The sequence below is a fragment of the Pongo pygmaeus genome, chromosome 16 (genome assembly GCF_028885625.2).
Source record: "Pongo pygmaeus isolate AG05252 chromosome 16, NHGRI_mPonPyg2-v2.0_pri, whole genome shotgun sequence".
Classification (NCBI taxonomy): Eukaryota; Metazoa; Chordata; class Mammalia; order Primates; family Hominidae; genus Pongo; species Pongo pygmaeus.
In genome coordinates this window covers 98,669,824-98,696,325 of record NC_072389.2, presented here as the reverse complement: position 1 = coordinate 98,696,325, position 26,502 = coordinate 98,669,824, and the positions used below count along the sequence as shown (strand labels likewise).

Below are 26,502 nucleotides of genomic sequence, written 5' to 3'. Positions count from 1 at the left end.
CTTCCCTGTACCCAGCACCATTCTATTCCATTCTACGTGCTGAGAACATAGCAGTAGATGAGAGACATAAAATCTCTGTCTTCATGGAGCTGACACATTAGTGGAGGTGGTATTTAATGCTCACAGATTGAACCAAATGTCCAACTTGGGTACAGCCCATTTGGCAAGTTAGCAGATCTGCAAATGGGCACACCCACACAAGGAGCACTGCCTCTGCAGCCTCCTCCATGTCACTTCAGCATCCATCCCCCTATTCCAAAGGAGAGGCAACTTCTGAGCACCTCTCACAAGTGAGTAGCAGGACCCCTTCCATACAAAAGCTGGAAGGACACCAAGCAGATGGTCCAGAAAAGAAGAGAAAAAGTATTTTCTGCCCGCCACCCTATTACTTCCTAGGAGCCACATTTATAAGCTACTGACATGTACAGAAGAAAAATGCACACGGAAGAAAAAAATCTGGTGAACAAATGATTTTAGGACATAAAAACACAGGGTAAACACTCTTTGTCAGAATTTCAACAATGTTAGGCTCCAATACATTGGCTATTTCACCCATCTGGTCTTATTGTTTGACTATTAGCACCAGCAATAACCCATGATTCTGTGATCATCTCCCCATGGAAAAACAAAAATTAAGAGATTTTTCTGTGGAACTGGTATTTGTTTGTATGAATTAGGACTGAATTTGTACTTTACCTCCTCTTCTTGAGACCTTTTCTTATGAGCCATCTTGTATAACTTATGCAGTTTTCGAGCATCAAATTCTGTAAACTTGGAAACAAAAATCCATAGGTTCCTAAAAAGAAAAATGAACAGTTCTGGTGAATTATAGAATTAGAAAAGCAATTTTTTATTATCTTCATGGATGGCAAGCTATTAAATTTTGCTGTGGTATACTCCCTAAGCATAGAAATTAAGTTACAGAAATATTATTTCAGGTATTTGCGTTAATACTACAGTAAGTCCTAATTTAATGTTTTCAATAGGTTCTTGGAAATTGCAAGTTTAAGGGAAACAAAATTTTTTTCTCATCAATGTTATAATGAAACAAACCTGAAGGAAACAACGTTATCTGAGGACTTACCGTACACCTTTATATGGTTCTGCCAAAAAGAGTCTGACAGAGGGATTTAGAGACTAAGGCTCTATCAATACCTAAAACTCCTCTAAATTTCTATCAATGACACCCCAGACTCCAGTCCTTTAAGTTTTCCTTCACTTTCTGGACTCCACCACAAATCCATCAGCACCACCATCTCCCAGGCTGTGGCCTCCATTCAGCTGGTCATCTCTGTGTTGCTGCCCCTCCTTCCTCCCAGTTGTCGCCACCACAACCTTTCATTTCTTCCTTAAAACTCTCAGTGACTTTTTCCCTCCAATTCCATTATGTTCACCCTAGCATGGTGTTACTGCACAACAGGGGAATGATATGACGAAACAGGTGTTTAGAAAGAGTAAGCACAGGTAATCAGAGTGAGCTAGATAAAGGAGTCTCACATCTTCTCAAACTTCCTAACAGGTAGTTTCACCAAGGCTTGCTGCTGACAGGACACCTGTACAGGCTCCCTAACTAGTAAGCCTGCTGCATCAGGTGAAGAGCCATTTACCTTCCTGTCTAAAGCCTCCTATAAAGAGCTTCAGTCTTTTTAGCAAACTGTCTTTAAATCCTGAACACCACCCAGTCCCCTCCCTGTCCCACTTTCAAGCCTTTGCTGAAGCCTGAGAACTCTGTTCATCTCAGCAATTCAACTCAGCTCATGTACGCTCAGTTCAAGTGCACCTGCCTGCCTCTCAGAAGACCTTCCTTCCTGACTACTCTTCACACACTTCCTTCTCAACACTTCCACTCTATCTGGTCTTGCATTTGCTGCCTCATGATGAACAGTTTCTCCGAGGGCTTGCTTTGTACTACTTTTTTGACTTGTAAAGGGCGAAGACCTTATAAACTACTGCTAGACAAGATCACAGTGCCTGGCACATTTAAAGATGGGTCGGTTCACTGGGATGACCTTTTGCTATCTTCTAATCAGTGTTAAATTTAAAAAGGAAAAAAAAAAAAAAAAAGGCCAGATGCCGCTAGGTAAAGAAAGAAGTTGGTAACAGTGTTAAGTGGAAAAAAAGTACCATTTTGAAAATTAAATCTTTTCTTTATAGGTGTGAAGCATGCTGTGGACACCATCATGCAGAAGTTTTCTTAAATCCACTTTTCACTCAAAAACCAGTCCTCTGAGATTGGACATATTATACAAAGATAATCACATTATCCATGAACTATACAAGTTCAAAGTAACTGTGGTTATGTACAAACAAGCACATGTACCCTCTGAGTCTAAAATAAAATAAAAACGAAGTAACTGTGATTAATGGAAAGAAATTTAATGTTACAATTCCCTTTTAGAATTTCCAGCCATGGCTGGGCACAGTGGCTCATGCCTGTAATCCCAGCACTTCGGGAGGTCGAGGTGGGCGGATCACCTAAGGTCAGGAGCTCGAGACCAGCCTGGTCAACATGATGAAACCCCATCTCTAGTAAAAATACAAAAATTAGCCAGGCGTGATGGCAGGCACCTGTAATCCAAGCTACTTAGGAGGCTGAAGCAGAAGAATCTCTTGAACCCGGGAGGTGGAGGTTGCAGTGCCAAGATTGTGCCACTGTACTTCAGCCTGGGCGATAGAGTGAAAGAGTCAGACTCCGTCTCATTAAAAAAAAAAAAAAAAATATTTCCAGTCATGTTTTCTTAAAATATCCAAAGTGAATAGTGGATATATATCCAGCAATCCCACTACTGGGTATCTACCCAGGGGAAAAGAAGTCATTATATGAAAAAGGCACTTGCACTCATATGTTTATAGCAGCATAATCTGCAATTGCGAAAATATGGAACCAGCCTAAATGCCCATCAACCAACAAGTATATAAAGAAAATGTGGTATATACATACCATGGAATACTACTCAGCCATAAAAAGGAATAAAATAATGGCATTTGCAGCAACCTCAATGGAGCTGGAGACCATTATTCTAAGTGAAATAACTCAGGAATGGAGTTCCATTTTGGTGAATGGAAAACCAAACATTGGATGCAAAGGCATAAAAATGATATAATGGACTCTGGGGGGAAGGGGGCTGAGGGATAAAAGACAACACATTGGGTGCAGTGTGCACTGCTCGGGTGATGGGTGCACCAAAATCTCGGAAATCACCACTAAAGAGCTTATCCATGTCACCAAACACCACCTGTTTCCCTAAAACTATTGAAATCTTTTAAAAAAGTTTAAGTGGCTATATAAAGGAACATTTATAAACCATGATGCCTTAAACGATGAAGTTCTAGATTAACTGCTTTAATCCAAATTACTACTTTAATTATTAAAAAAGGATATGAGAATAGAGAACTCATAGTTGTTGTGATTTTAACCTTTGTTTCACCATGTGTTGGTACAGAACCAACCAATTAGTTGTATTAGATACAATAATATCTGAATATCTGGATATCAACCTGAGATGCGTAGTTAAGACCAGATGATTTTTGCCCCTTGTAGGCTTAAAGAAAATTTATTTCTGAGAATAGACCAGCAAATCCAGTAACACTATCTTTCTCTCATAAAATAAATTAATGACATCGTCCTACCCCTTCAAAAGACTGGTCTCAGTAGAATGGCCTATTTCATGGAAAGGAAGTTAAAGCCTGCAGGTATATTGCCAATAGATGAGTTTTGTTGGGAAAAAGGTTTCTTAGGTGGCTATGCCACCTTTTATTAAAAGAAAACAGAATCCACTCCCACACTCGGTCAAATCAAACTGGGCAGACGAAGCCAAAGTGGTTACCTCCTCCAGAGTTTGATGTGCTCCTGATCTGAGTAGGCTTTAAGGCACTCGGCTATCCGGTCTCCGATTTTCAGCAGGCAGTTCCGGGTGTGTTCCAGCTGTTCTTGCACGTTGAGCCCCTTGTCAGGTTTGTCGAGTTGTTTCAGTGCCTTTTTCACGGGCCTCATCCTCTCCTTACACTGCAACAGGACAACAGAGTAAAGACATAAACAATCTGCAGAAAATAAGTCTTGTCCTTTGCTTACTGTGTTCTCGATGAAAACACAGCCCACCCCTATGCCATATAATTGCTAGAGAAGAGTGGGTAAAGCTAGTGCAGTGGCATAAGTGTAAGTATTCAAGTCAGAAAACCCTGAAGTACAGTGCCAGCACCATCGCTTAGAGTTATGTGATAACCCTTCACGCCTTACTTAACCTCTCTAAATACTGCTTCCCCATCTGCAAGAGAGGCATGGCATGCCTCACAAGCCCATTTTGAAGATCTAATGAGGAGCAGTATTACAGACCTAACCTGAAATTCTCCCATCACAAACTGTCTAAAAATACAGGATAAAATATTTACAAATCCTTCAGGCTTGAAAGAAAGCAAGAGAAAGGCTTCCAGATAAGATGGTAAACAGAACACAAGAATCTTTTCTCTGCCTCCCCAATCCCACTAAAACAATGGTAAAGGGATTGTCCTTAAAAGAGACAAGCCCACAAAGACAAGAGAAAACAAGAGAGAGGATAACGGCAACAAAATTGGCAGCATGGGAAATGACAAAACAGACCTGAGAAAATGAAATTCGAAGCCAGGAAAGAAGAGAGCCGAGAACTAACCTGACTTACACGGCAAAATTCCCCCAAAGGCGAGGTGTCTTCAGAAGGAAGGATGAGGGCTAAAATGGGGAGTGGCTTAAAGACTGCTTAAGAAGTAACACATATCCAGATTCATAAGATACCCAGATCTCTAACTCCACCCAGCAGCAAATATAAAGACTTATTCTCCAGAAAAGGATAAAAGAACCTCTGAGCTGGACTGCATAGGCACAGATGAGGGCTGAGCCCACCACACTGAAAACAGGATTATGTGAGCACATGAGCACAGTCACACAGGATGAGCCACACCCAAGTCTTCTGCCTCTCAGATTCCAGAATGGATGGAGCCAGGCCCTCATGCTCTGGAGAGTCAGAAAACGGGGGCATTCTTCACAAAATGTGACCACCCCAGAGGAAAAACCAAATGATCCTGACTATCCGTCAGAAGTTTCTGCTACATCATCCTATAGTGAAAACTTTCAAAGGAGATCAAGCCCCACCACCCACATGCTCAAACTTCCAATCAGATGTTTAGTCCTCCACTCTTAAATATGAGCTGACAACTGAGGATCAGCAAAGCCACCGAAGCAAAGTGTGTAACATGAACAATGGAAAGCAAAGAGAAGTATAAAGATATTCGAGAGCGGTGGAGGAAAAAGATCTTGGAAATAAATAATGTGAAACAAAGTTGAAGGAATCTCCCAGAAAGTAGAGTAAAAAGCAGAAATGAACAACTTAAAAAGATAAAATTAGGGACCAATATCCAGAATTCGATATCCAAACACAAGAAATTCCATAAAGGTAAAACTGGGAACTTAGAGAAAATTACTACCGTATAATTCAAGAAAATTTCACAGAATGGTGTAGGGACATGGTTGTCAGCCACTGAGTATCTGGCACAACGAACTAAGTAAAACACGTGGTCATGAAATTTTCAAATAATGAAAACTCTACAAACTCCCAACACTTTGTGGTCATTTCCACAGCTACATACTTATTATCTGTGGATTTTTCTGTGTTATACTTTAATTTTTAAAAATGACATAAAATAAAAAATATACCAAGGACTAAAAGACATCCGTCATGACCATAAAAAATAAAAGATTAGTATTAAGAATGTAAAAAGAATTCCTACAGAAAAGGTAAGAAAGATAAATTATTCCAAATATGTCAATTTTGAATAACTGAATAGGCAATTCACAAGGAACATGAATGACCACTAAAGTATGAAAATAAATGTCCAACAACCTTCAGTCAGTATTTCATAGCCCTCAGATTAGCAAAAATCAACAACTGTTAACTGAGTCAGAAATTAACAACTGTTTCTAAGGCTGGTAAGCAATCGGAACTTGAATTCATTGCTATAATTAATGCAATCTCTACAACTGCTTTCAAGAGTAACTCGAGTATCTAATAAAGTGGCAGATGTATACACCTAATGAATGACCCACCATTTTTGCTCAAGCCATACACCCTAGAGAAGCTCTCACTTGTGTAGTACAAGAAAATATGGGCAACAATTTCACTGTAGCCTATTTGTAGTAGCAAACATTTGGAAAAATTCTGATGTCCACCAACATGAGAAAGAATAAACTGTGGAAGAATAAATTGTAGAATAACATGAAACTTAAATGAGAGCCACAATTATTAACATAGATAAATCTCAAAAAATGTGACTGCTATGAGAGGAAAAGCAAGTTACAGGTTACACAAGTGCCAATTACAGTTTTAAGACATAGAAATCAATCCTCTATGTTGTTTATATGTGGGAGGCTACGTAGGACAATGGTTATGGACCCAACCTCTCATGCCGAACTGCCTGGGTCAAAACTGTATTCTATGTCTTAGCTGTGTGACATAGGGCAAATCACTTAACTCTCTTCACCTTATTTTTAAATATGTAAAATGGAAACAATAACCTACCTCACAGGATTGTTGTGGAAAAAATATACATAAAGCACATGAACAGTAACTGGCTATTAATGTGAGCTATTATCATCTTTACAGACTTAGGTAGTAAAACTCTAGAACCACACGTTAAGTATAAAAATTGAATTCAGAATCATGGTTACGTCTGGGAGGTGAGAGAGAGAGAAAAGGCCGGGTGCGGTGGCTCACGCCTGTAATCCCAGCATTTTAGGAGGCTGAGGTGGGTGGATCATGAGGTCAGGAGTTCTAGACCAGCCTGACCAACATGGTGAAACCCCGTATCTACTAAAAATACAAAAGTTAGCTGGGTGTGGTGGTGCGCATCTGTAATCCCAGCTACTCAGGAGGCTGAGGCAGGAGAATTGCTTGAACCCGAGAGGCAGAGGTTGCAGCGAGCCAAGATCGTGCCACTGCACTCCAGCCTGGGCGACAGAGCAAGACTCTACCTCAAAAAAAAAAAGAGAGAGAGACATAAAAAGCATAGGTTGAGAGGGAAGAACACCAAGGGATTCAGCTTTATATTTTGAGTCTTAAAAAAATTCAGATTTGACAAAACTTCATGGTATATTTATCAATGACTATTATATCCCTGAAATTTCTCTGCATCTTTTAAAGATTTCATAATATAAAAACAAGATTAAATGAGTCATTTGTAAGAGCATTTTTTAAATGTCATGGTACCACAAAACATTAGATATCATTTTCTCTTATAAACCCTCGGATAAGAAAGACTAGGAAACAGATTGGTTAGCTGGCTATGTAATTAGTTTATTCATTTATTCAATTTACTCATTTATTGATATACTTCTAGCATCTAAATGACCTTTATATAAAACAATACTTGTCCTCAGAGAGCTCACAGGCAAAAAAGAGACTTAAGAAAACAGAGTTAAGTGTAAAGAAAACAGTATCTATATACATACGTGTATAGGTTTTAGAGAACTCAGAGAAAGAAGTCAAAGAGAGGTTACAGGACAGGGTCAACAGGGTCCTTTGCTGCCACAGGACGGAAGTTATTTTCAAATTTGAAAGAAAACCGCTTTTTCCTTCAGCCTGAATGAGCTGTTTGATCAATGGATTTGTGGAAGTATGGGGAGAAGAGACAACAGAGAGGTAGGGAAGGGATGGTGGCACAGTGAAATCTATACCTGCAGCTCCAGCCAGGGGCAAAGGGACCTTGAGGACACACTGGCCTGTATCCAATCCTGTGCAAGACCTGGTCCATGCACTCGCTCCCCATCGCCTTGCCCTCCCCTCTTCTCCTGTTCCCTTTTATTCTTCCTTCAGAACCCAACTCAAACATCACTTCCTTACACAAGCCCTCCTGGCATCCCCTGACTAGGTCAAATTCCCTTCTCACAGGATCTCCACAGTATGCACTCTCTCTCTTCCAGAGCCCTGTCACAGGAGCACCAACATGATCTGTGTAGTTGTCTAACTCCCCTACTCAAATGTACAGTTTACGATGATAGAAATGGTTATCTATTCAACATGGTAACTCTGGGGGCTGGAACACAGAAAACATTCAATAAATATTTGCTCAGTGAACACTTCTCTTTCCCAAATGCCTCTAAGGGCCCTTAGAGCCTCTCTTAACTAGGAGCACAAGACATGAAATCCACTCCTTAAACTTCCCCTCAATAAAAGACAAGAAAATCTCTTCCTGCCAGCCTGCTGAAGAGCACATGGTCTTCCGATATTGTAAGCAATGTGTTTCCAAAGTAATGTACTATTGCTTAGCTCAACTGAAGCTCTGGCTGGACCTATAAAAGGCAGAACCACACCAAGTACCGTGGCTGCAGACACTGGCATCCCCCGATTTCAAGACTTACTATGCTGAATGTCTCCTGGTCCAGATCATCATCCTCATCCTCTCCAATGGGGACAGGTTCACTTCCTGCTGTAATATGCACAGGACCCTGAGATCGCTTTGATTTACTCGAAGATTTGGCATCACCACTTTTAGGCTTTTAAAAAAGAGTTACAAGGAGTCATTGTCATTTGTGCAATCCTCCCATGCAATTTGGATTTCTTACCTATGTTGTGTTATTACAATGGGTAAATATGATGGTCTCAGTTTATTTTTTAAAAAGTAAAATAAAATCCTGAAACATCATGAAGACAAACCTATCTGATTAGCAGCTTACTCACTCACACATTATTCCCATTTCCATCTCTAAATGTACCCAATTATAACTTCAATTTCATCAGTGCTATTTTTGGGCTTCTACTCCTTTATCCGTAAAATGCACAGAAATGTCATCAAGAGGTTAAGATTGTAAATTGGCAGAACTCTTCTGGAGTATCATGTAGCAACTTTTATTAACAGCATACTCTTTGATTTAGGAATCTGTATTAACTAAATTATTGTAAATGAAATCTATATAAATCTCAATTATACTGAAGGAAAGGTTGCAGAAGAATATATAAAATGACTTCATGTACTTTTTTTTTTTTTTTTGTGAGACAGATTCTCGCTCTCTCATCCACGCTGGAGTGCAGTGTCATATCTCGGCTCACTGCAACCTCTGCCTCCTGGGTTCAAGATATTCTTCTGCCTCAGCCTCCCAAGTAGCTTGGTTTACAGGCGCACGCCACCACACCCAGCTAATTTTTCTATTTTTAGTACAGATGGGGTTTCACCATGTTGACCAGGCAGGTCTCGAACTCCTGACCTTGTGATCTGTCCACCTCGGCCTCCCAAAGTGCCAGGACTACAAGTGTGAGCCACTGCGCCTGGCTTGACTTCATGTACATTTTTAAGCACACAGTATGCTTTGTTTATAGTTATATGGATATACACTATAATATGTACTACAAATATAAAAACATGAACAGGAAGGTTTCAAACCCACTTCACAGTAGTGGTTATGGGGAGAACAGAGGAAGAGTAATAAAATCAGGGAAAAGGAACAGGGGGCAGCTTCAACAGCATCAGTCATATGTTCATGAAATACAAAAGATATCAGCATCTCCCCCAGCCTGGCCCCGCAAAAAAAAAAAAAAGCCACTTAAAGTAAACATGAAAAAATGTTAACAACAGTTGTGGTATCTGGAGAGTGGATAAACAGATGTTTGCTAAAATTGTTCTTTGTGTTTTTAGTTTTTTAATATTTTACTTTAAGAAAAAGAATGTCTTTCTGTGGGAGCACAAATGCACAGGTTATTTGTCACAGTATGGTCTATTAACATCGAAAATTAGAAAGTATTTCAAAATGGGAAATTCAAAGTGCTTCTAACATGTTACACCCAAACAGAATCCTCTCCAACTATTAAAAATGATTTTTTTTTTTTTTTTTTTTTTTGAGACAAGGTCTTGCTCTGTTGCCCAGGCTGGAGTGAAGTGTGACACAACCATGGCTCACCGCAGCCTCGAGTTCCTGGGCCTAAGCAATCCTCTCACCTCTGCCTCCCATGCAACTGGGCCCATAGGCACATGCCACAATGCCCAGCTAGATTTTTGCTTGTTTTTATTTTGTAGAGACGAGGTCTCCCTATGTTGCCAAGGCTGTAAAAATGATTTTAACATTTATTCACTTGGAAAGTTGTGATATACTGCTAAGTGAGGAGGAAAGACTACCCAAACAGCCTAATCTGATTTTTATATTTGTTCTTAAATAGAAGTTTATTTTACATTTAATATAAAATTTCAAAGTAAGATAAAAATTTCAAAGTAAAAGTTTCAAAGGCACTTATCAAGAAATCTATTAGAGTTACCAACTGGATATTAGAATTATAGCAGTTGTTAGTGTTTTGGCAATGATTTTACTGTGTTCAGAGGTCAGCAAGTATACATTGCAACACTGTACCGAATTCTTTGGTTTAGAATGAACTTCATAAAACCCCTAATGTAAAGGTTATAATAGCAAGGCTTTTCATCCATTTATATTCCAATAACTCTTGCTAATATTTGTTTTTGACTCAAACTCTTCAAGTATTCAAATTCAGTTGTGGATTGTGCTCCTCTAATATGAATCTGAGAACGTATTTCGTATTTACATGTAAATGCATATTTCTCTCACCTGTCCTATCTCATTCAAATATTTCCCCCGATATATGTAATAAAAGACCAAGTAAAGGCCTTCTTTTTTAAAGAACACCCCAAACTTGCAGGTTCCCCTCTCTCTGCAGGGACAGGTGCAGGTATCCCATCAACAGCCCCACCCATCCTTCTTGAACATACCCATAAAAAGACAATTATCCCAGGGCCCTCAAATCTCATTCTACTTCTAAATCCAAACGGCGAATGCAAAGGCTGTGGATAGCTGCATGAACAGAAGGGCACCATTACCTTCTCTTTCTTATCTTTTGACTTCTTTCTTTCCTTGTCCCCTTCTTTGTCTTTCCTAGAACTCATTTGTTTCTCCTTGTTCTCCTTGTTCTCTTTCTTCTTCTGTTTTTTTTTCATTGGACTTTTTTCCAAGCCATCATCCTAGGAAACAAAATAGGGCTATGAATTTTTGCTACAAATTTTATATCTACTTATGTACTTTCTGGAAAAAGAAGCACTGCCCCCAGTGTTCATCACTGTCTATACTTAGAAGCTTGTTTTCAAGCAAAGAGCCTCATGGCACTCAGAGAAGTCTAAACTTTCCAGTAATAACCAGTTAAAACTGTAGAGGCAGAAGCTCTTTACTGATATTCTCTCATTTAATTCTCATAGCAACGCTTCAACGTAAGTTTTATTATTCTCATTTCACGGATGGAAACTGAGTACCAAAGAGATTATATACCTATACAAAGTCAGCTAATAACTGATTAGGTTGCTAGTATTTAAATTTACTTATGTATTGGCCAGGCACAGTGGCTCAAGCTCATAATTCCAGCACGTTGGGAGGCTGAGGCAGACCTGTCACCTGAGGTCAGGAGTTTGACACCAGCCTGGCCAACATGGTGAAACCCTGTCTCTTCTAAAAATACAAAAACTAGCCAGGTGTGGTGGCGGGTGCCTGTAATCCCAGCTACTTGGGAGGCTGTGGCAGGAGAATCACTTGAACCCAGGAGGTAGAGGCTGCTGTGAGCCCAGATCACACCACTGCACTCTACCCTGGGTGACAAAGCAAGACTCCATCTCAAAAAAAAAAGCTAATAATAAATAAATAAATATCTGTATGTATGACTCAAATCCATGCTAGTTCCTGTACGCACTGCTGATCCTCTTGGAGCTAATATCCAAGTACAATTACACTTTCAGAAATTCCATAAAGTTGTCACTGAAATAGCACACTAAATGATACCAACTTACTATTCGCTTTACTTAGACCAGAGGTTACAAACTGGCAAGCCAAACCTGACCCACCGGGGTTTTGTTAACATAACTCCATAGCAGCTGCCCCCTTTACATTAGGCATGAGCTCTCTGGTTAACCACAGTCCTGACCACTCCCCGTCATTTCCAAGAATGAGGCTACGTGTCAATCGCCATTTATCATTAAAACTTTAGGCCGGGCGCAGTGACTCACACCTGTAATCCCAGCATTTTGGGAGGCCAAGGCAGGAAGATCACCTGAGGTCAGGAGTTTGAGACCAGCCTGGCCAACATGGTGAAACCCCATCTCTACTTACAATACAAAAATGAGCCTGGCATGGTGGCAGGTGCCTGTAATCCCAGCTACTTGGGAGGTTGAAGCAGGAGAATTGCTTGAACCCGGGAGGCGGAGATTGCAGTGAGCCAGGATCGTGCCATTGCACTCTAGCCTGGCAGACAAGAGCAAGACTTCATCTCAAAAACAAACAAACAAACAAAAATGTCTTAGCCCCTTCATTTACTTCCATTATGTACGAATTTGCAGTTGCTGACTTAAACTATCCTCTCTGACAGATTAAGCAAAGACTTACATATTCTATTTCCATTTAATCCACTCGTAAACCAAACACATTTCAGATGATTTTATTCCAGCTGGCACAATAAGTATAGCTAAAATAAATAAATAACCCTCGACCGAAACCCCACTTCATACTTTCACTTCTCCCTCTTCTGATGGATTATCTGAATGCCTAGGAGATGAAAGCTCAATTCCATGCTCCTCTTTCAGCCTGGGCACTTTGTTTTCCTTCTTTACCCGAGGCTTCCGCTTCTTTAATTTAGCCTGGAAAAGGAGAGAAAATGATGATTAAAGTACAAATCAAGACACTCAAAAGCATAACCAAACAACATGATGACTCTTTAAAGCAGAAGCAGCCATGTAATTCAAACAAGAAAATTCCAAGGAAATCAAAAGAGTGCAACTCATTTTACCTGACAAGATCAAACCAAAGCAAATAAAAACCTATAGGCCTTATACATAGCCTATACCACATTAAAATATCCATATTCCTTTTTTGTTTTTTTTTCCGAGACGGAGTCTTGCACTGTCACCCAGGCTGGAGTGTAGAGGTGCCATCTTGCCTCACTGCAACCTCCGCCTCCCAGGTTCAAGCGATTCTCCTGCCTCAGCCTCTCGAGTAGCTAGGTGGGACTACAAGCACATGCCACCACAACTGGCTAATTTTTTGTGTGTCTTTAGTAGAAACAGGGTTTCGCCATGTTGGTCAGGCTGGTCTCGAACTCCTGACTTCAGGTGATCCACCCACCTCAGCCTCCCAAAGTGCTGGGATTACAGGTGTGAGCCACCTCGCCAGCCAAAATATCCATATTCCTTAAACCTACTGATTCCACATTTTTGGAATCCATCCTAAAGCTACAATTTTTTTAAAAAAAGGAAAATCACTCTGTATACAAAAATACAAATAAAGATAATATATTAAAGACATAATAGTAACATTAAAAAACCTGAAAGCAAGTTACATATAATAAGGAAAAAGTTAAAATACTGTTTATCTGCCTAATCAGATATGATCTGTAACATGACCTAATCTGCCTTTCCAGAGCCTAACACATAATATATTGCATACTCAATGTACTATATGAAGAATGAGACTTATGACCCTATTACTGGAAAAAAATGAGGTGTGGTATTATGGGTTTTTTTCCTCAAATTTGCTTGGCTCATAATAATACAGGGAAATCAATATAAATGACATAGCCGCAAGAGCACTTAAAGAACACACACACATGGGCTGCTAGTACAGGGTGTAACTTGTATTTCTTAGCTGGGATTCCATCTTTCTGGGCCTGAACTGAAATTATAAATTGGGGAAATAAAAGGAGAAAACGCTCAGCTGAGTTCACTGAGAATTTAGTTGGTATTTCACACAGCAAGTAAGGTCTAGTTTCTGAATTAACTGTCAGTTTTATCTCTGGGATCCATTATTACAAGAACCACAGAGACAGATACAACAATAGGCAAACCCATAGGTATTCAGTGCAGTAGCTGCAACTATGTTCCAAAATTGAGAAAGTAGGATAAAGAAACAGTAACAGTATGTGTGGAATAGTGGGACCAGGGAGCAAAGAGGATGAATTTGAAGCAACATTTCAGAAGGATGGGTTCGTAAGAAAGCTGCCAAGATGCTGTGGTCTTAAATGAATTTTTTTTTTTTTTTTTTTGCGATGGAGTCTCGCTCTGTTGCCCAGGCTGGAGTGCAGTGGCCCGAACTCGGCTCACTGCAAGCTCCACCTCCTGGGTTCACACCATTCTCCTGCCTCAGCCTCCTAAGTAGCTGGGATTACAGGCATATGCCACCACGCCCGGCTAATTTTTTTGTATTTTTAGTAGAGATGGAGTTTCACCATATTAGCCAGGATGGTCTCAATCTCCTGACCTTGTGATCCACCCACCTCGGCCTCCCAAAGTGCTGGAATTACAGGCATGAGCCACTGCGCCAGGCCTAAATGAACATTTCTATTATTACCAACCAAACCAGCATTACTGGAACCTCAAAATCAACATCTGCCCGTGAGAAGGTGACATTCTGTGCAGTGCTCAGAGAGGGCCTCTCTCTTCCTACCTAATTCTGCAGGGTAGGAGCCTCAGGCCCCTGAAAAACAACCAGGTGGCAGCATACTCACCTCTTCCCCACCTGTCACAGCCCCCTTCTTCTCCAGACCCTTTCTGAGCAGCTTCAACAAGTAATCCGCTCGGGTCTGTAGCTGCTTCCCCTGAGGCTTTTTATCTGTCTCCACCGGCAGAATCTTCAACAAGAAAGGAAGAGAAGCACCCGCCACCACCCACATCCTGGTTAGTGGATCAGGATAAACAGAGACAACAAAAACTGAGCACAGTCCTTTCCCTCCCCAACCACCCAAAATATAGATAAAGCCTCAAATCCTATCTCATGTCCATGGCTCCCAGTCACTGAAAATCCCTCACGAGCCGTTCTCATTTTACAAAATGGGATGGAGAAATCCAGCTCTCCCAATGGCTCCTACCTGTGCTGTTAACAGGGTAGAACAACTCAGGTAGGAGGGGCTTGTGGCTTCATCTGCTAGAGCATCCCAGCCGTCGTGGATTTCCTCCTTCCAGGAGCAGGGAATCCCTGGAGCTAGGTTAAAGCTTCGTTTTAGATTGAAAATGCTTCTTAGAGCATTGCCGGAGAGCACTGAGCTACGCCAGGACATGATCTGTTCCTTGCTATAACAATTGGGCCTCTTGCCAGACTGAATCTGGTCTCAGTGCTTAAGGCAGGGTGCTGTCACCCTCCTAAAACCCAGATGGGATGAGCACTGTTGAACGTGCCAGGAGCACAACATGGAGCAAATCCTACCAAAATTTGAGCCAGTCAGCCTTCCCTGCTTCTAGCTCCAACCATGGCTTGCAACAGATAGGGTGGGAGGCTCGATTTTGTGGGAGAAGAACAGCCAATGTTTAATTCCATTACAAAGAATACCAAGGTGACATTCAATCTTTACGTGAGGAAGTGAAATATGGTTGTTTCAAATGTACTTTTAAACAAAGGGCCAATAACTAAGGCCAAGGAATGCTTTTATCATTAACAAACTCACCTGGGTATTTATTGTAGTGAAATCTGACCTATAATTAAATACTAGAATTTTAAGATTTCTCCTATAGTTTCCCCAAAATTTCACCTGGCTACTGTCTTTTCCCTTTATCTTCATCCGTGAAACAGTGCCACAATCCACTAAAGATGGCAGTATTTCCAAGAATGACTGTACTAATTTCTAATTTGATGCCCCCTCAAAAATAGTTAGAAATAAGTAATCAATATAAAAATATTACACAACAAATCTTCTAGAAATCTCTAGCATGGTAGGGTTACTTACTTTGTCAGTTAATTTAAGCTCTGGGTCTGTTTTAATTAACTCCCAGTTTCCATAGCCATGTTCATAAATTCCCAGCAACAGGCGAGAATCATCTTCCACCCCCCACTCTACATCAAAATGTGCAGCTTTGACACGACAGGTTAAGCAGTATCTAAAGAAAGTTTAAAAACAGGAAGACATTAGAAGAGGGGCCTTTTTGGTATGTTAAAGAAGAGACAGTAGAAACACTATGTAACTACACAGAGTCTAACTTCAAATCTATTTTCTTATGGTATGACCATCTAAGCATGTACACAAAATATACTCACTTTTTTTTTTCTTCAGGGTCCACAGGGATAGATTTATGCAGCATCTCAAACTCCTCTTCATGTTGGATAATGGATTTCACATTAACCTGAACTCCGGATATCTTGATTGTTGGACCTCTCCTTTTCCCTGGTCCTTTTCCTGAAAAATACCAATTTCACATTAGTTAAATGAAAATCTGCAGAAGTTCCACAGAAAACATGTATCAACGAACCCTGACCTCTTAGTCTCTCTGAATGTATCTCTGGCTTAGTGTTATTTTGAAGATATAATCTATAAGACAAATTTTTTTCTCAACTAATGTCTGTAAAATAACCTTTGAACATTCAGTTTTTTAAGATTTGGAATTTTTTTTTAATTCACTGATGTTTATAGTTATATTTTAATCTTCCTGTTTGTTTTATACTACTTTGTTTCCAAATTAACAAAAGTAGATTCTGAGGGTATAATATTAGTCCTGAAGGTTTCTCTTTTTGTTTTCCTACCCATCCCACTAGTGAAGGTCAAAAAACTCAAGTATTTTAAAAATGAAGTTGATCTTCACAACACTATTAATGAAAAAACATGAGCTTAAGTTCATATCTAACACATGTGAAATGATGAACAAGTGGTGGCTTAAGAAAATTACACTAACCCGGCCGGGCACGGTGGCTCACACCTGTCATCCTAGCACTTTGGGAGGCCAAGGCGGGCGGATCACGAGGTCAGGAGATCGAGACCATGCTGGCTAACACAGTGAAACCCCTTCTCTACTAAAAATACAAAAAAATAGCCAGGCATGGTGGTGGGCGCCTGTAGTCCCAGCCACTCGTGAGGCTGAGGCAGGAGAATGGTGGGAACCCGGGAGGCGGAGCTTGCAGTGAGCCGAGATCTCGCCACTGTGCTGAGATTGCACCACTGTGCTCCAGCCTGGGAGATGGAGCAAGACTCCATCTCAAAAAAAAAAAAAAAAAAAAAAAAGAAAGTTACCCTAACCCAAATTTCAAATTAAAATGATCACAGAAGTAAAAATGAAACCCCAACCAAATAGTCCAACTTGAAATCCATGAGATAATGCTACCTGTGAGAGGAAAACTCCTTTCAATAGAAAATGGGCAGACCACATGAATAGACACTTTATAGAACAAAATGCAAGTGACTCTTAGAGATGTACAACCTTGTTCATTAAAAGAAAAATGAAATACCGTTTCTCACCTATCAAACTGGCAAAACTCCAAACGTTTAGCAATACATTCTGTTTGTGAGGCTTGTAAACAGGTACCAACAAACACTACTGGTGACTATGTAAATGGCACCAGACTTAGGCAGAAGGATTTGGGAATATCGAAGCAAAGTATATACGCATTTTCCCAGGACCCAGCAATCCCACTTCTAGAAACTTATCCCAAAGATATGCTGGCAGAGATATGAAATGGTATATTCATTAGATCATTATTCATTGCAGCTTTCTTTATAATAATAAAAGACCGAAAACAACCCAAATATTAAATACTAGGGGGGAAGTGGGAATTGACATCTATCTACGTGGTAGAATACTTTGCAACTGTAAAAGGAAAGAGGATGATCTCTACATAATGATATGAATTTATCTCAGTCATGAAAATAAGCAGGTGCAAAAGAGTATGTTCTCTTCTGTGTAAGAAGGAAAATACACACGCACATACACACTTAAATTTTAAAAAGAAACAATCAAAGATAAACTTACAACTAATAGAAACAGTGACCTATTAAGGAGGAAGAGAAGGCAGCTGGGGAACAAAAAACGAAAACAAGATGCTCCAAATGTACCTTGTTTTATAGTTGTGACTTTGAACCATGTAAATGTTTTTACATAACTAAAAAAATTAAATCGAATCAAAATGAGAAAAGCAGTCCCTAAGTATTGAAAATAAAACAAAAGAGTCTAACTATATATTAAGTTGGTGGCATTAACCACAGAGAAAAGAATAACTTTGAATAATTTAAAAATATATTTTGATTGTATATTGTTAGTGTGATATATTCTAAGATCAAAAAGAAATGCAAAGAAATCACACTTTGCATTTGAGCATTTTTTTGTTAACAGCAAGACTGGTATTGATATTTGGAAACATATGTTTGGGATAAAGCAAATATGTAATTACGTTAACATTTTTAGAAACAAAAATTTCAACCTAAGGGAAAAGAGGTATCAATAATCTTCCATTTGATCTAGAAATGTCAGCCTGGATTCAGAATACGCTGAATACCAGTTTACAGGAAATACAGGTGTGAGGAAACAATACCAAGAAGCAATCAGCCAGATCCAGAATGTGGACATGCACAAAAAAAAGAGAGGGATTTTGGGGAGAAGGGACTGCCGTAAGAAAACAGCTCCACAAGATACTATGAGATTAAAAAAAGCAAGCACAGAAAAGTGTGCATGCTGTACTACCATTTAAAAGGGAGAAAACATTATTCATTTCTCAAAAACATCAAGAAGTAATAGGAATACGTTTTTCAGTTTTAAGCCATGCAGATGTATTACTTATTCAAAACAATTACATAGAAAACACACTGTACATTAAACCTAAAGTTCACTTTTGGGTGTATTCTGAATGTTATAAAAGCACATATTCAGATCATTTTGCAAACCATGCAAGTTATTTGTCTGTTACAAAAAAGAACATATCTTAAAATAAGTTTTGACTCTCTTGAAGATATTTTTAAATTATATCACATTCAATAATAACCTTAAAAAGAAAAAAAAAATTTCAAAGCACAAATACTCACTTCTTAATAATAGCTAACACTGCAAGCTAGACACTGTTGCTAAACAATTTACAAGTATGGAATTATTTATTTATCCAAATCCTTTGAAGTAGATATTATTACTCTATTTTGCAAATGAGATAGTTGAAGGGATATAACTTGCCCAAAGTCTTTTAACTAGAAGTGGTAGAACCAAAATTCCAGATAACTGACTGCCTCTTTTTCTCTGGAGCCTGAAGATTTAACCACAGCTCAACAAAGCTGCAGAAGGGTAGCCTTACCTAAGTAAAGGCTGCCCAAAAAAAATGCAGAAATGGCACAGATAAACCACAGTCTGGAGAAGGAGAATGATACTAACTTCATTTATTTTTTAATTAATTTATTTATATTTTGAGACAGGGTTTCGCTCTGTCACCCAGGCTGAAGTGCAGCGGCATGATCTCAACTCACTGCAGCCTCTGCCTCCTGGTCTCAATTGAACCTCCCACCTCAGCCTCCCATGTAGCTGATATTACAGGTGTGCATCCTACTACTCTCGGCTAATTTTTAAACTTTTTGTAGAGACAAGGTCTCACTTATATATTGCCCAGACTGGACTTGAACTCCTGGGCTCAAGTGATCCTCCCACATCAGCCTCCCAAAGTGCTGGGATTACAGGCGTGAGCCACTGCGCCTGGCCTCTCTCGTTTCTTTAAAGTTCACTATGAGGTGCCCTTACCAATAACTACTTCAGAGTTCTCTCCTCACAAGCATTCCTATACCTCTTGCTTTTAAAGCTATCACACAGGACAGGCAAAATCACTTTCTGGTATCAGAGAGAAAACACACTGCATGTCCAATCCAATGAGAACAAATTCTAGTGGCATGACAATCTCAATGTAACCCAAAAATGTTTACAATATTCATCCAATATTTTATTTATTCCAATTAATTCTCTAAATCCTTTGTGTTTGCCATAACGCACAATATATATCCAAGGTAATTAACAATGCTTGTGATCTATAACACCTCTTATTTGCAGCCAAAATACAGAGGTGTCCACCCAGCTTTGCCCCTGGGTTTTTATATCACTCCAATGAATTTAAACTTTCTATAGCAACATAAAAAGAAACCATTTCATCTTTTTCTTCACTCTACACCTTCTACAAATCAACTTCATTTGTGAGTAGACCTGTAGGAGCGTAGAATATTAAGCTCACAGAAACGCAGCTCAGAATAAACACCTGAAAGCACTAGGCATGTGTGGTCCTCAAGTCTGTCCTTAAAACGCCTTTTAGCAACAGAAATCCAGTCCACGAGTGCCAGGTTGCGAAGACTCACTAAAGCCAACTTCACTTACCCTCGCTGGCATTCTCTTTCAGCTGCTCTTCGTATTCCTGCATTGCTGACACACAGCTGTTGTGGATCAGTTCACCCAGGCGCTTCAGATCTGCCACCGACTTATCTACCAGCTCAGCGTCACGTGCTATGCACTCCAGCCTGAGGAGGAACAAATATGGGGACACTTTAGGACCCTGTGCCCACTCTTCTTAAATGTCATGAGATGCCACTAGGCCTCATATAATCTTCTCCTGCAAAGACACTTTTCTTTGCGTTCCTTTAGTGATCATTCTAAGGCTCCAACAAGAACCCCTGGACATTGACTGAAGGCTAACATATTCATTTTCCATCATAAAGAATTGTGTCTTGAATGTTCCACAAAACAATTCCAAAGAACAGAGAGGAAAGAAAGAAACAAGCAAAGCAAACTTTACTAAATAAATAGGCTGTTAGTGGCGGCAAGTGAAGTGCCTGAACACCATCTGTACCAGCTTGCTTCTTTGTGTTCACTTTCCTTTCTCCAGCCTACTTTTATTCACTGCAATGCTCCTAGAAGCAGAGTATAGTTACTTCTACTATATGTTTAGTTGATCTCCATGTCATATGAAGCACACAACTATATTAACAGCTAAAAAACAGGCCGTCAAAAGGTGTCAAGGCCCCTTTTCCACACCCTATTGGCTTTTACGATAACTGGCCCAAAAACAGACAGTCTACCCCGGGTGGTCAGCAATAGTCCTGGAAAGATGCAACTCACTTTCTTGGCTTTGCTGTGGCTTAATGCTACATATCACTACCTCCTCTCCAAATGGAGAGGACCAAACAAAAACAGGCTTGTAATTTTCACCCACTCGAGAAGTTTATCAGAAGAAAGAGAAGGGAGCCCAATATTTCCTTTAAATTAGGGCTTTTTAGATTTTATAGGAAGTAAAGTACCAAACTATTAAAAATAGAGTCTTCTGTTAAAATCCAACTTCTGAATTATTTTCTAAATGCTTATAGAATAGTAACAACAGCTACCCTTTTGGAAGTTTTTATAGTCAAGGCTATGTAAGTTCTTTGTATTTAATCCTCATAAAATCCTGCTAATTAGCAGAAGATTATAAAATCATAAAGAGCCTTTTACCTTTGACATTATTAAATCTAAGAACTAGGATACAAATAATAACTACATACATTCTTTTCAACTGGAGGTACATGAACATCTCTCTGGAAATTATTTCACACACTATGGTTTTGAATATACCTGCTTTATCTCCCTCACAAAGGTGAAAGTCTTTTTATGGATGGCCTGTCTTTATCATCTTTGTCATCCCTCTGCAGAGGGACATGAATCAACAGGCACCCAATATATAAATGTTTGTAAATGAGTGTTTCCAGAAAAAAAAATGTTCCCGGCATTAGTATTAAATGGAAAAAATTACCAAAAAAGAACGTACTATATAATAAAAGCAAAAAAGAGGAAGATAAGGGACTATTATACTGAACTTACCGTTCAAGAGGGAGACCAAACTTCTTATAAGCCTTGATGAACCTAAGAATAGGATCAATAAAACATATTAAAAAAACAGAGACTTACTTTAGTTACGTTGATGCTAGCATATCCTGTGATGACATATGAGCCATGCAAATTGTCAAAAATAGAGTGGACTTAATCCTTATCCTTGCAACTACCAAAAAAATGAATAAACGTTGAATGTCTTTGAAACTAGTCAACTTAAAATAATGACTGCTAAAAATCTGTTCAAATTAAAGATCAACTTTATTCTCAGTGACTGTCCATAAACCTGCTTAGATATATGCTAGAGAACTGTAACTTAGCTCTAATATCCTTTTTAGAAGGTACAAGTTTATAGACTTCACTGGGTCATAAAGGATTCAATCATCACAACTCTATTGTGATAAACCCTTATATCGTTTCATCAGCGTATTCGGTTCACCACTGTTACCTCCAATACCATATTTTTCGTTATTAGAAAACCAATGATTTTTCAGCTGTTAAGATTTTTTTGACTGTCTCAAATAGTTTTTGGAATAAGGCAAAGGAAAATATGATTTAAAACTTCTTAGGCAAACGATTTTGGAAACTCTACTGACCTCTCCTCCCAAAAATCCAATCTATCTTCCCGCAAGTCTCTACCCTTTAAACTATGCTACATACCAACTCACGCCATCATCCCCATTCCTACAGGCTGGTCACCAGTACTTTCCACTAAAAACCAGGACTTCATGACACATTAAGGGCATCATGTAATATGCCAAATTACTATGATAATTGGGTTATCTAATCATGTAAGGACAGATACTAAGGGAAAAATGGAAATGAGAAAACATGGCTACAGAATAAAATGGGACTGAATATGACAATAGCTAAAAACCACATTAAAGGAACAGCACAGATACAAGGGTTAGGAAAGTATTATATATGAACAAAACCTGAGGATTACTCCTTAACTCTGCATTTCTCCTTCTTAACAGACACTGAAATATTTTATGTCTAAATAACAACACTTCTGAAATGGCAGACTAAGGGTCTGTGAAAATCTGCTCCTCCATAAAAGCAATAAGAATGCTGGCATAAACGGTCACAATCAGTATTGTCACAACTCTGGAAATTAACCAAATGCATGCAGCCATCTAAGAAATTTATTCAAGAAAATGGCTCAGCAAGCTTCAAGGTATTTTTTAACTTGCACTACTCCCACCCCTTAACCCCAGCTGCATGACAGCCTTGAAAACTAACACTTCTGCAACTACAATAGCTGTGCAACCAGCAGCATAGCAGCCACTGGAGGGTGAAGAAGAGGTTCAGAGTTCTCCAAAAGCCCTATTCCCACAGAATGACTGGACCTGGCTAACAGCACCCTGAGAAGCTCCATTCTCAGGCTTGTCTTTATTGGACTGACCCAGAACTCACTCTGTGTGAATAGCCCTGTCCACAATTCATTGGTCAAAAACAATTAGATGCAAAGATTTAACACCATGACGGCCTGAGGCAACACTACCAACTGGAAATAACAAAAGGTTGAACAAAGACAAAAAGAAAAACTGGGAGGAAAGATGTTCATAGGATAGATACTCTGAAAAGCTCTGACATGTGCAGGTCTGTGCCCATGCAGAGGAAAGATCTCAAAGTGTCCTTCCGCATGCTCCTGGGACACCCTCTGCGCTTTGGCCTCTTGTCATCATCAGACTCTTCCGTCTCACTCTCAGAAGCAGAGGATCTCTGGGCCCGCCTCTTGGACTCACTGTCAGAGTCACTGTCATTTGTCTGAGCCTGAGAAAGACCTTGAGGAACTGTGCAAGCAGGAACTGAAAGTTAAGGCAGAGTTGTCAACTGCCTTCCAGAGCATTGAAACATGCCCCAACACACACACCCAGACCTTCAACAAAGGCTGGTAGACTTATAGGCTCAAAGCATTTAAGGAAATCTCTGTGCAATCATTAGCTGACCACTAAGCTAAAGGAGTAGAGACTACACATAGCATGACAAGGATCACATAACACGACAAAGAATACAGACTTCAGATAACTAGTACAGGAAAGTCACTAAACAAGCAAATACAATAGCAGTGGCAAACACAACATATGGCTGGGAGGGGAGATCTGATTTCCAGAGTTGCCATATGACTTAAAACGTCCAATTTTTCAAGAGAAAAATTATGGGACATATAGAAAACCAAAAAGTAGGCTGGGCACGGTGGCTCATGCCTGTAATCTGAGCACTTTGGGAGGCCGAGGCGGGTGGATCACCTGAGGTCAGGCGTTCGAGACCAGCCTGGCCAACATGGTGAAACCCTGTCTCTGCTAAAAATACAAAAATTAGCTGGGCATTGTGGTGGGCACCTGTAATCCCAGCTACTCGGGAGGCTGAGGCAGGAGAATCGCTTGAACCCAGGAGGCGGAGGTTGCAGTGAGCCAAAATCGCGCCATTGCACTCCAGCCTGGGTGATGGGAGCAAAACTCCATCACAAAAAAAAAAGTATGAAGTATACATAGGAAAAAAAGCAGGTAATAGAAACCATCCCTAAGGAAGTCTAGCATGTAGGCTTATAAGACAAGGATGTTAATCAGCTATTATAAATATTTACAAGAGTTTAAAAAAATCTGCCTAGAGAATTAAAAAGAAAGGTCGAAAATGATATCAATAGAAACAGAAATGCTGCTTAAAAACAGACATTTTTTAAAGAGTGAAACAGAAATTCTAGAGTTGAAAACTACAATAACGGAAATGAAAAAAAAATCACTGGTGAGGCTCAGCAGCAAATATGAGCCTGAAGAAGAGAGAACTGGCAAATCTGAAGATAGGCCAATTGAGATTATCCCACGTGAGAAACAGAAAAAAAGAAATTAAGACTTTCCTTCAAAAATGAAGATGAAATTAAGACAGTGCCAGCTAAGCCAAAATAGAGAATCCATTGTTAGCAGACCTGCCTCCAAATAAAATGCTAAAAAAGAGTCCTCTGGGCAGACATGAAAGGACATAAAATAGTAACTCAAATCACATGAAGAAATAAGAGCACCCATGGAATAATAGAGTAAGTAAATATAAAAACAGTATACATGCATTTTTGTAACTCTTTTCCTTCTATCTGATTTTAAAAGACAACTAACTAGGCTGGGTGTGGGTGACTCACGCTTCTAATCCCAGCCCTTTGGGAGGCCAAGGCACACCGATCACCTGAGGTCAGAAGTTCAAGACCAGCCTGGCCAACATGGTGAAATCCCATCTCTACTAAAAATACAAAAAAAATTAGCCAGCATGGTGGCAGGCGCCAGTAATCTCAGCTACTCAGGAGGCTGAGGCAGGACAGTCACTTGAACCTGGCAAGTAGAGGTTGCAGTGGGCCGATATTGCACCAACTGTACCCCAGCCTGGGTGAGAAGAGCAAAACTCCGTCTCAAAAGAAAAAAAAAAAAAAGACAACTAACTATATAAAGTATTAATTATAAAACTGCATTGATGGGTTTACAATGTGTAAAGATGTAATGTGTGACAACAGCACAAATGGGGATGGTGAGCTATCATTGGGGCAAAGTTTTTATAATGCCATTGACATTAAATTGATGTTAATTCAAAGTAAATTGTTCTAAGATGTCACTTGTAATCTCTAGGGCAACCACTAAGAAAATAAGTGAAAAAATAGGGTTTTTCTTAAGGTAATTAAAATGGTATAATATATATTTAACACAAAAGAAAGTAGTAATGGGGAAATAAACAAAAAGGACACGACATATAGAAGATAAATAGCAAAATGCAGACATAATTCCTACTTTATAATAACTGCATTAAATGTAAATAGATTAAACACTGCAATCAAAAAAAAGAGACTGGCAGAAAAAATATTTTTTAAAAATTTTAAGATACCATCTTTTTTTTTTCTTCTTCTTCTTTTAGAGAGTTTTGCTCTGTCACCCAGGCTGGAGTTCAGTGGTGCCATCTCGGCTCACTGCAAACCTCGGCCTCCCAGGTTCAAGCAATTCTCGTGCCTCAGCCTCAGCCTCCCAAGTACCTGGGACTGCAGGTGTGCACCACCACACCTGGCTAATTTTTTGTATTTTTAGTAGAGAGAGGGTTTCGCCATATTGCCCATGCTGGTCTCAAACTCCTAGGCTCCAGCGATCTGCCTGCCTTGGCCTCCCACAGTGCTGGGATTACAGGCGTGAACCACCATGCCTGGCCAAATACCATTTTTTAAAATTTCAAATACCCAAAAACAAAGCTGGAGTGGCTATACTAATATTAAACTGAAAATAGGCATTAAAACAAAAATTGTTACTACAGACAGAAATACATGTTACAATAAAAAGGCCAATCAAGACCTATCGATTATAGAAAATATATACAATTAATAAGAGTCCAAAAACACATGAAGCAAAAACTGACAGAATTGAAGGAACAAATGGATCATATAAGAGTAACAGAGATGTCAATATCCCATTTTCAATAATGGGTAGAACAACTAGGCTGGGCACAGTGGCTCAGGCCTATAATCCCAACACTTTGGGAGGCTGAAGCAGGAGAATATTTGAGGCCAGGAGTCTGAGACCAGCCTGGGCAACATACTGAAACCTTGTCTCTACAAAAAAAAAAAAAATTTTAATTAGCCAGACATGGGGCACATGCCTGTAGACCTGGCTACCTGGGAGGCTGAGGCAGGAGGATCACTTGAGCCCAGGAGTGTGAGGTTACAGTGAGATAGGATCATACTCCAGCCTGTGCAAGAGAGCAAGATTCTGACTCTACCAACATAACCACAACTATACAGAAAATCAATAAAGAAATTAAAGACCTGAAAAACACTAAGCCGAATACAGCTATAGAACACACTGCCCCATAGCAGAAAACACATTCTTCTCAAAATAATACTGGGAATAGGGAGCAAGAGGAGGTGGGGTGTGTATATATACATATAAGTTTGGCTACAAA

The 26,502-nt window shown here is 39.6% G+C and overlaps 1 protein-coding gene across 13 annotated transcripts in view; it reads right to left on the bottom strand.

Moving 5' to 3' along the window:
• CHD2 (chromodomain helicase DNA binding protein 2) overlaps window positions 1–26,502 on the bottom strand; it is a 144,311-nt gene that overhangs the window by 14,937 nt on the left and 102,872 nt on the right. For 12 of the 13 annotated variants that reach the window (XM_054451835.2, XM_054451833.2, XM_054451838.2 and 9 more), the window contains 10 exons: window positions 21,565–21,606; window positions 20,092–20,231; window positions 16,025–16,163; window positions 15,717–15,867; window positions 14,505–14,627; window positions 12,514–12,642; window positions 10,846–10,986; window positions 8,387–8,521; window positions 3,828–4,006; window positions 697–796 (listed from right to left, as the gene is read on the bottom strand). In XM_054451835.2, the coding sequence (XP_054307810.1) occupies window positions 697–796; window positions 3,828–4,006; window positions 8,387–8,521; window positions 10,846–10,986; window positions 12,514–12,642; window positions 14,505–14,627; window positions 15,717–15,867; window positions 16,025–16,163; window positions 20,092–20,231; window positions 21,565–21,606 (1,279 nt within the window). The remainder of the gene's footprint in view (window positions 1–696; window positions 797–3,827; window positions 4,007–8,386; window positions 8,522–10,845; window positions 10,987–12,513; window positions 12,643–14,504; window positions 14,628–15,716; window positions 15,868–16,024; window positions 16,164–20,091; window positions 20,232–21,564; window positions 21,607–26,502) is intronic. The other variant, XM_054451839.2, reaches the window with a different exon arrangement.